This window comes from Mycetomoellerius zeteki, unplaced genomic scaffold (assembly GCF_001594055.1).
Source record: "Mycetomoellerius zeteki isolate Tzet28-1 unplaced genomic scaffold, Tzet1.0 scaffold331, whole genome shotgun sequence".
Lineage (NCBI taxonomy): Eukaryota > Metazoa > Arthropoda > Insecta > Hymenoptera > Formicidae > Mycetomoellerius > Mycetomoellerius zeteki.
The window spans coordinates 96,055-105,553 of record NW_017257318.1 but is presented as its reverse complement, the minus strand read 5'-3'; the positions used below and the strand labels follow the sequence as shown (position 1 = coordinate 105,553).

The following is a 9,499-nucleotide window of genomic DNA, read 5'->3' as shown; positions in this document are numbered from 1 at the left end:
TTTATAAATATTTTGTAAATATTTTATAAATATTGTATGCTCTCTGGAATTATTGAATTAACAAGGTTATTTTCAATTATAATAATACTGATGATAATATGCTGTTATTTTTTTCAATGTCCTAGCCTATTTGTACATTTATATACACTTTTTGTTTTAAAAGAATATATTTAAAATTTTTAGCAAAAACGAAAAGAAAAATTTCTAGTGCAGTCTAGGCTGCGTTTCATTTGCCGCTCTTGAAATTATTTCATCTTTGTTTATCAAATGTTAAATAAAGATAAATGATGCTTGCGAGCACCAGATGGAACACTCCTAATACAGCAATAAAAAACAAATCTCTTGTTGTATTTGAAACGCGTCACACAAAGAGGCCTTGAGAAGTTGCGGGGAGATTTGTGATAACGCGCGAGATTATCAAACAAAAATATATTGTATTTTCTCACGCATATATTCTTATGCTTATAATTAATATACAAAATATAATTTTAAATTTATAATTTATATAAAAATATATAGAATTCGTTATATATAATAACATATATATAATATTGTACCGCCTGCAGCCATATAATAAATTAATTACATATAATACAAAATTATACATATATAATATCATATACGTATCGTTTTTTTTTTTCCATAAAAAAGGAATGTTTATGAAGACATTTTAAACGACATAAAAATTCAAAAAAGCTATGTGAAGCTCAATCCTTACAAAGAATTCTTTCTAAATATTATGATGTCTGGAATTTCTCGTTTCTTCTGATAGATATGTAAAGATGCACCTCCAAATACTTATGTTTAGACCTTTTTCTTGATATGGTTTGTATATATCTTAGGATTGGCGAATAGAAGTACAGGTAATTTTCTTCGGGAGACGTATGACATTTCTTAATTTTGTTAAATAGTCGTCAAACGTAAATACGAAGTGACAAATATCCTAAGTATCTTATTGATGTTCTCTGTAGTCTTCAAGTCGATATTGTGTCGATTGTCGCCAGATTTATGCCAAAAGGGCGGAAACGGGGTCGGTATTACATGTAAAATGGGCACGTCTAGAAAATAAAAAAATGCACTTTACAGTAGGAATGTGTATAAATTGATTTTCTCACGAATAATTAATAAATATTTACCTTTTTTTAAAAAGGGAGTATGATCGTCTTCGATATGCGGATCATACGAGTATGGTTGAAAATACCTTTGTTCTGGTATACCATATGAATACGATTCAAATTTTCTCATGTGAGCTAATTTCTTTTCAATATTAACAAGCAAAGAGTACCATTTCTCGGTGTTTTTGAAATAATTGTAAAAAGTCGGATCAGGTGCGCCTAGCAAATCGAGGAGGACCAATATGTCCTGTAAAAAAAGTTACACAAATGTTAAACAATTATAACAAGTACATGATAATAAAAATATATTAATTTTGATATTTCTATATTGACAATGTAATACAATATATACCATTTTATCCAATTCAGAGAAATACATTCCTTCACCGTAAGCAGTCTTATTATTATGCCATTGGTTAGCTAAGTGTTTAGCACCATAAATCGAATCGTTTGGACCCCATTCCTCGAAAGCTTCTTCTCCATCGAAGAAAATGAACATTAAGCTAACATCTTGCTGAAAAATATAATATAAATACAGATTTTCCAAAATTTTTCATATATATACTGTTAATCTTGTAACGTTTCATTGTGATTCTTACTTGTTTAGTCAAATATTTACTCATGACAGTTGCCAAATTAATTAGTTGAGCGCATGGCACAGCACTATCTGTAGCTCCAACAAAATCCCTCTCTCTCGTATACTTGGAATCAAAATGGCAAGCCAGTGTCAAGTATCTTCTTGCATTAGGATTTAATTTTGTTATTATATTTTCAAACTTCAGTTTGCCGAATATAGGCGTGTGAATTTGGAATACATCTGATTCGATCGTCCAACCTAGACCTTTCATCGACCTCTTGATATACTGAAAAAAAAGCATATGTTTTTGCTGATACTGTTAAAATAGATGACACTCCAACATTTAACATTACATTTACATAGACATTTATCGTCATGTTTTTTCCAAATAGAATTTCTTACATGATATTTATTAATAATAAGCTGATATCACATAAATGATATTCAATATATTCTCATTCCAATTTTCACTTACAACAATTATTCAAACATATAAGTTCATAAACGAAATGCAAGCTTATATTAATTTATTAAATATATAATAAGTAATAAAATATTTAGCTATCAAACCTTTCTCAACTATTTTTAATTTAAAATACTCATATATTTATAAAACTTATCACGTTTTTATAATTCAAAATTTTACGTATAAATTATTCCATGGGCGAGATGTCTCGTGGAAAATCCGAAGGAGTTAACATTCTTTTGAGAGTTTTGCGGAAATCGGAAATGTTCACTCACGTTACTTCTTCCCGTTAACTTCTTACCTCCTTCACCCTCGCATGTTCGGTAGTTCCTACGATTCTCACTATACATATGTTATCCAAAACCTCGTTCATGTGAGTGATATTCGTAAGGTCGGACAACGTGGCAACCTGTTCGTTCGTCAGTGAACTGGGCATGTGATGGTACTGAAAATCACATAATAATAATAATGACACTTGTCAAAAGTTGTCAGCCGATTGTAGAGCGTGACAATTGATGACAATGGAGATTAAAGAGAAAGAGAGAGAAAGGACAGAATGAAAAAGAACGGTAGTATGAGCGATGAACACAGCGAGATCTTCTTTCGCGAAGAAGATGAAAGTACAATGAAGGTAGATGCGGCGTTCATTTACGCGTTACGTACTTTCTCCCTTGTGAAGGGTACTCTGTTCCTCTGGCCATCTCGCTCGGCCGCATGCGGTAACGTGACGACGGCCAGGAAGAAGATGCATAGCGCTAACATATCCATTTTCCATAGCAGTCACGCGTCAACTGAGAGCAATTGAGAGCGCAACGCGGTGTAAAAAGGACGACAGCTCTTTTCCTTACGGCTTACGGCCAAGCTCTGTACTTTTCATTTTTCTTTCTTTCTCCCTCTCTCTCTCTCTCTCTCTCGCACCAACGCTTTGCCGTACGCCTGTCTCACTTCAACAAAGGATAATATTGTAAAGATGTTCTCGCGCGGATGCGCAGTCCGATGAAGTGTTGGTTCCACCACAGTATATACTGTGGTTCTACGTCGAGAGTAGTCGAGAGAAAAGGTTCAAACGGTACAGCTGCTAACATCGCGCTGCGTTCGACGATAGAAGTATAAGTAGTTTGTGTTTCACTGCCGACGGTGTTGAAGATTTTGCTGAACAATTTTTTTCTAACATCGAAGTCCTGGTTGTAGAGAATTGTGTTTAAACTTGAAGTATATCTGTTGCATGGGAGCGACAAAATACCTTAGGTCTAATTGCTGATTGCAATTATTATGATTTATTGATTTCTTCCATAATCAAACATAAAAATAATGGTGTTTAAGCTGACAATTTAAGTTAGGTAATGTTAAAGTTAAATTTAAAAAATTTAATTTTACTAACAATTTTGGTCACTTTTGAATATTTTTTAATATTCATTTTTTTTCATAATTACACAAATTTAATTTTTATATATAGACTTTCAACTTTAGAATCAAATTTTTAATTGAATTTCCACCCTTATATGCAATAAAAATGAGCTTGTGAATGAAATTACACGATCTTTAAATAAAATGCGTTGATTGCATATGGAAATTTCTATCAATTTTTAATTATTGTAATTTAATATAATTGATGAAGTTGATATCGACTGTTGGTTAAGTAACAATCGCTAGTACAAAATGTGCTAGTCTAAGGCAGGTATTCGTAGTCCGTTCTTATTTCAAGATCGTCTTAAGTAATGTCTTAAGATGCTAATACGGCCCTCTGATTGGTTCATGACATCTTAAAACTGTACTTAAGACGATCTTGAATATAAGAATCGACTATGAATACCGGCCTAAGAGCTGGGGTGCGACATGCCTCGATGCATGAAATATTTTACCTGGAAAAAGTTCGATTGCTGCCAGCAAAGCGAAAGCCCGACCGTCAGAAGGCGCGCTGGAAGGTAAGTGCGTGGGCGGACGATCAAACGTGTAAATTGTCCAACTAAAAAAACTGTCGGTGTGCACGGCTGAAAATTTACATAGATATCGAGGATCATGAGAAAAAGCAGTAAAAAAATTGTCAGAAGGGTAAGTGGAAGCTAAAAGGTTGTCAGAAGCTGCCAAAGTTGCGAAAAATATCGGAAAATTTATATTTTAAAGAAAACTTCTGACAATTTAAATTTACACTGTTTACGTATAGAGCAAAGTATGTGCAAAGTGTCAGAAGTTAAGGTAGAAGAGATTATAAGAAAATCGGGTACGAAGTGCAAGAGCGTATTTCGGCGCGCGGCGCAGCACCGATCGCTTTTCACACCGTACATATTTTAGAGCATTTCTGACAATTTATTTGATTAATCAAGGAGGACTTGAGAAACTATTATTAAAATGTCAGAAGTCAATTAAGAAGAATTCATAAATTTAATTATTAATTTATTGTAATGTTTGCAACATTCTGCGTGATTTTTATTATGTTTAAACAAAGCATATTGAAACGTTTAAATATAAGTGAAAACTAAATGTCTGAATTTTCGAGTTTTCGAGAAAAGTACGAAATAGTCGAATAGAAAGTTTTATGAGGGGATCGTTATAAGAGAGATGTGTATCAGCTCTGAATGTCGTTCAGCCATTGACCTGCGTTTCAAGTATACGAATTGCGGGCCGCTTCACGGGCGAAAGAGCGAACATCTGCTCGATTGTTTGCTGTCTCTCTTCTTCCCTCTCTGTTTCGATCCTTCGCTTTGATATGGCGGTTTGCTATTTGAAAAAAGAAACCAGGGGCAGGGGGAAGCACACTTTCGTAGGGGATCGAGACGGCAGTTTGGCTTGTAACTCGGAGCCTACAACATCGCAGATTTAGTTTCTTATTTTAATTTTGTACTTCAAAACGACAAAATGAGTTCTAAGCTGACATGTGTTTTTAAGTGTGAAGCAGTTTCCGGTAAAATTATGTAATTTACCGAAGAAAATTTGCAGCAGTGCCGCGAAAAGCTTCGTATTCGTGTTGCATTAAATATGAAATATAGTGACATCGTTTTTCCTGACTGTGTGGACGATGTTCACGGATATCACTTCGGTTGTCGAAAAATTTCTTGGCAATCCCGAAAAAATATATTGAAAAATACGAAGTGCTTCAAAACACGTCCACTGAAAAAAATGCTAATCCCGCTTTAGTTGATGCAGCTTCGACATCGTTTGCAAGTGTCTCAGGTGATTTAAATTTTTACAGTAACAGTTTATATTATGTATAAATAATTTTGTATAAAAATTAAATGTATTTTTGACAATACAGTTTTAATTATTTAAATATTTATACAACTATTTTAATAAAGATTTTTGAACTATCACGATACGTAGAAATTTATATGTTATTATATAATTTCAGATACCGCCAATATTGAACAAGGGAAAGAATCCACGCAATCTACATTGTCTGTTGACCTTGAAGAGGATAGAGCAAGTGGCAAGTGGCATCAAGTGTGCGAGAAGAAGCGAGCGACGACGATGAACGAATTTGTTTTTTTTGCGATAAAAGCCGGAAAGGGTATAATTATCGGGCGGTACCTCTTCAGTGGTCGAAAAATTGAGAAACGATATTTTTGCAATTGCGAATGAATGTGGAGATCGCGAAATCGAGAGCAAATTAGAAGCTGTAGGCGTAAATAGAACAATTTATTATCATAACCCGTGCAAAACCATGTATTTTAAGAAAAATACTATGAAACCTGCAACTGATACCGATTGGCATAAAAAAAAATTTCATGAATTGACGTACGCGGATATTTGCGGATTTGTCGAGAAAAATATTATAAATAACAAAGAATGCCATTTTTTGCAATTTTTAACAGATTGTTATAATCAAATTCTTGAGAAATATTATGTTCAAGAATGGGAATCTTTTGACGTTAAATATACTTCTCAACATCTTCTGGAGAAATTAGAAAAAACTTTTAACGGCAAAATCCAAGTAATGTTAATTCAAAAAAAAGCTATCGCTCCTAAAGATGACTGCGTTATTGATGACGAAATTTTTTCTCGATTTCAAGATTTTGAATTGCTATCACGCGCTGCAATGTTATTGAGAAAAAAAATTTTATTAATTGCGAAAAAACCACTGCCAACAACTTTAAAACTCAGCGACATTATTGCTGGGGAATGTGAAATTCCGAAAGATCTCGAGGATTTCATGCGAAATCTTTTGTGCGGTATCGATTCGAGAACACTAAAAAGTTCCGATTGCGCGCGTAAAGTAAACTCTATTTTGCAAGATATTATTTATGCAATACATCACGGAAGAATGAAAACCTCGAAACATATGACTCTCGGAATGATGCTTAAAAGCATAACAAGTAGTCGAAAAGTCGTTGATCTCATGAATAGGTTTGGGCATTGTTGTAGTTATAATGTTGTCAAGGAGCTTGAGACAGAAGCTACGTCTTCTGTATGCAATGCATTCAATGTTTCTCCTGAGGATGCTATGCTAGCTCCAAATTATTGTACAAGTGTTGCGTTTGATAATTTTGATCGGTTTGTTGAAACGACAAGTGGCAAAGATACATTGCACGATACGGTCGGTATTTTCTACCAAAATATTTGCGAGATCGATAGCTCTGCATTGAACGAAAGTCAGGAAAGTACAAACACTGAAGAATATCAATCAGCTGCTAAAAGAAGAAGAAGCTTAGATCCTATTATGCCCGAATTGCAACAGTACACTAAAAAACCTGTATTTCGCGAAAAATTATTACCCATTGATAGCGGTTTACGTGTAGTATCAGTCGGTAAATATGATTTTTATAAACAATTAGATATTGCATGAGTTTTATCGCATTACTGTAAAGTACCGAATACTCCGATGTGGGTTGGATTCAATCATAAAATTATTCAAGATAACAGTGCAAAGCAAAAAATCTCGTATCTGACGCCGATCAATGCATCGCCCACGAACCCCTCTGTCGTATACGAAACGATGAGACGAAGTCAACAGATTGCTAGAGAGTGTCAACAAACTTACATGCAAGTTACATATGATTTAGCGATTACGAAAATCGCTTATCAAATTCAATCTGTAGAGAAACCGAATTTTGATGACCTTTTTATACATATGGGTGTTTTTCACACAATGATGTCCTATTTTAAGGCCTTAGAAAAATTCATCGACGTGCGGATTAACTCATATAATGGTCGAAAGCAATTTGTTAGCTAGTGGCTCGGTAAACGGTTTTATAAGCGGCAAGCATTTCAATCGATGCAAACGATTACATCCATTACTTTCCTTAGCTTTACAAGTTTTACATATTCAGAAATTCCTTACAACCAATCAAATAACTATTTCCAAAAATGTAATAGATTATTTAATAAAAATGCAGTCAGAAAAGTTATCTAGTGATGAATTGACCGATGCAGAGCTTTCAGCAATCATTCAAAAGTATTCAGAATTCAAACTAGACACACTGAATGGAATGTATGGAAAGACAGCACAGTATTATGTAATGTACATAGAATTTGTTAATTATTATTTAATGTTTACAAGAAGCATTCGCGTAGGAGACTTCGATCTATACAAATTTATAATTCCTAAGTTATGCAATTTGTTTTTATGTTTAATCAAAATAATTATGCATTTTGGCTCTTAAAGTATTATGATGATTTGTTGACAGTCGAGCAAAAGCATCCGCAACTTGCCGAAGAGTTTAAAAGAGGGATGTTTGGGATAAAGAGAACGTCTAATTCTTTCTCGCCCGTGCCAGTAGATTTAACACTAGAACAAACCGTAAATGCCGATGCAGCGAGAAGATTAACGGGAATAACGCATTTTACTAATTCGATAAGTGCTCGACAACGATGGGCAAGGAGTCATGGCTTAAGATCGACAATAATTTCGTATGTATTTGACCTTAGCGGATTAAAAAAAATTCAGGATGCGACCTCTAGTTTGGAAAATAATCAAATAATGAAAGATTCTGCTCATTTACTTAAATTTATTAATGTAATGAACAAAAATGTGAATCCTTTCGATAGCATTGAAATGAGCAATGATTTATTATATAACATAAAAATTGGTCACTGTGCCCCTGAAGCCGTGGCTGATTTTCTTCTTAATGTTGAAAAAAAAGGACAGGAACTGCGAGACAAATTTCTTTCCGAGTGCGCACAAGATGATCGCAGATTTGAAACTGTTATAAAGCAGATTAAAATAATCAATTTTACAACTTGTAATAAAAAACAAAAAATAACAATCAACCATAAAGTACAAGAAGTTCGCATGCAACGCGATTTATTCGGTCGACTGTTAGGGATTTCGATGGAAGGGATGACAGATATAGAAAAAATCTTTCCATTCCCGATGACTCCGATACCAACTTCATTATGTCATTTAGATGGCATGATTTGCAAAATCGAAAAATCGGCTATGATGAAAATTTTGCGAAATGACAGTGCTCTACCGAACCATATCGATGTTCTAATTGTTGATGGTTTTTTTTTAATTCACTCAATGAAAGATGTGCCGCAATCGTTCGGCAATATTTCAAAAAAAATTTTGCAAATTCTTGCAAGCTATAATGCTTCATGTGTGCATGTAGTATTTGATCGCTACTGGTCGCCGTCTATAAAAGACTACGAACGTTCGTTAAGGGGAGGTTCTGACAATAATCATGAGTACGTTATCTCTGGTCCGGACCAAGCTAGGACACATGATTTTGCTAAGAAACTGAAGAATGACAGATGTAAAGAAGCTCTTGTTCTTTTCCTCATTTCACATTGGCAAAGTAACGATGTAGCCGCTTTTATAGGCAATAATACTATTGTTACGTCCTGTAGACTCCACGATTCTTTTCTTTCGTGGAAGATCGATCGTTGTCACTCGGATATCATTTATGAAATATAAGTAGTTAATAACAATCTCGGACTGTTTATGGAGAGTAATCAAAGAGTAATCTACCCCTTATTTTTCACCACGGATCTAAATATCAACCACGGGATTGAGGGCGATGAAATTCCAGACATAGAGACCACGGTCCGTTCAAACAAAAGATCGCAATAGATTCTTCTTTCGATAGACGAATAAATAATTGAATCAATTCCTAGTAGTAACTCCATACCCTTGGAGATAAAACTTAACACCGGTGACCGACGGAAGTTTAGAAATCATAGATTACACCTTTGAAACTCGAAGAGGAATCTGTTTATCGTCATCTAATACCGTGGATTCGTAACGGACAACGATCTTTCTTGATATAGTTCTAAGAAGAGATTGCGAACCTAGCGATAAGTTTCACACGAGACAATCAAAGTTTACACTAGCCACCCACTCCTATCCTTGGCGACACCACCCAAAACTGACCAATCCGATGCAAGAAACGGGGCGGATGACTAAAG

At 34.4% G+C, this 9,499-nt stretch overlaps 1 protein-coding gene across 1 annotated transcript; it reads right to left on the bottom strand.

Moving 5' to 3' along the window:
* Positions 1-856: 856 nt before the first annotated feature.
* On the bottom strand, positions 857-3,028 carry LOC108725204 (iso Glutaminyl cyclase). The gene is made up of 6 exons (XM_018452068.1): positions 2,822-3,028; positions 2,460-2,603; positions 1,715-1,978; positions 1,468-1,629; positions 1,137-1,362; positions 857-1,058 (listed from the first exon to the last, which is right to left on the bottom strand). The coding sequence occupies exons 1-6, from the start codon at positions 2,924-2,926 to the stop codon at positions 904-906; spliced, it is 1,056 nt and encodes a 351-aa protein (XP_018307570.1). The 5' UTR covers positions 2,927-3,028; the 3' UTR covers positions 857-903.
* Positions 3,029-9,499: the final 6,471 nt, after the last annotated feature.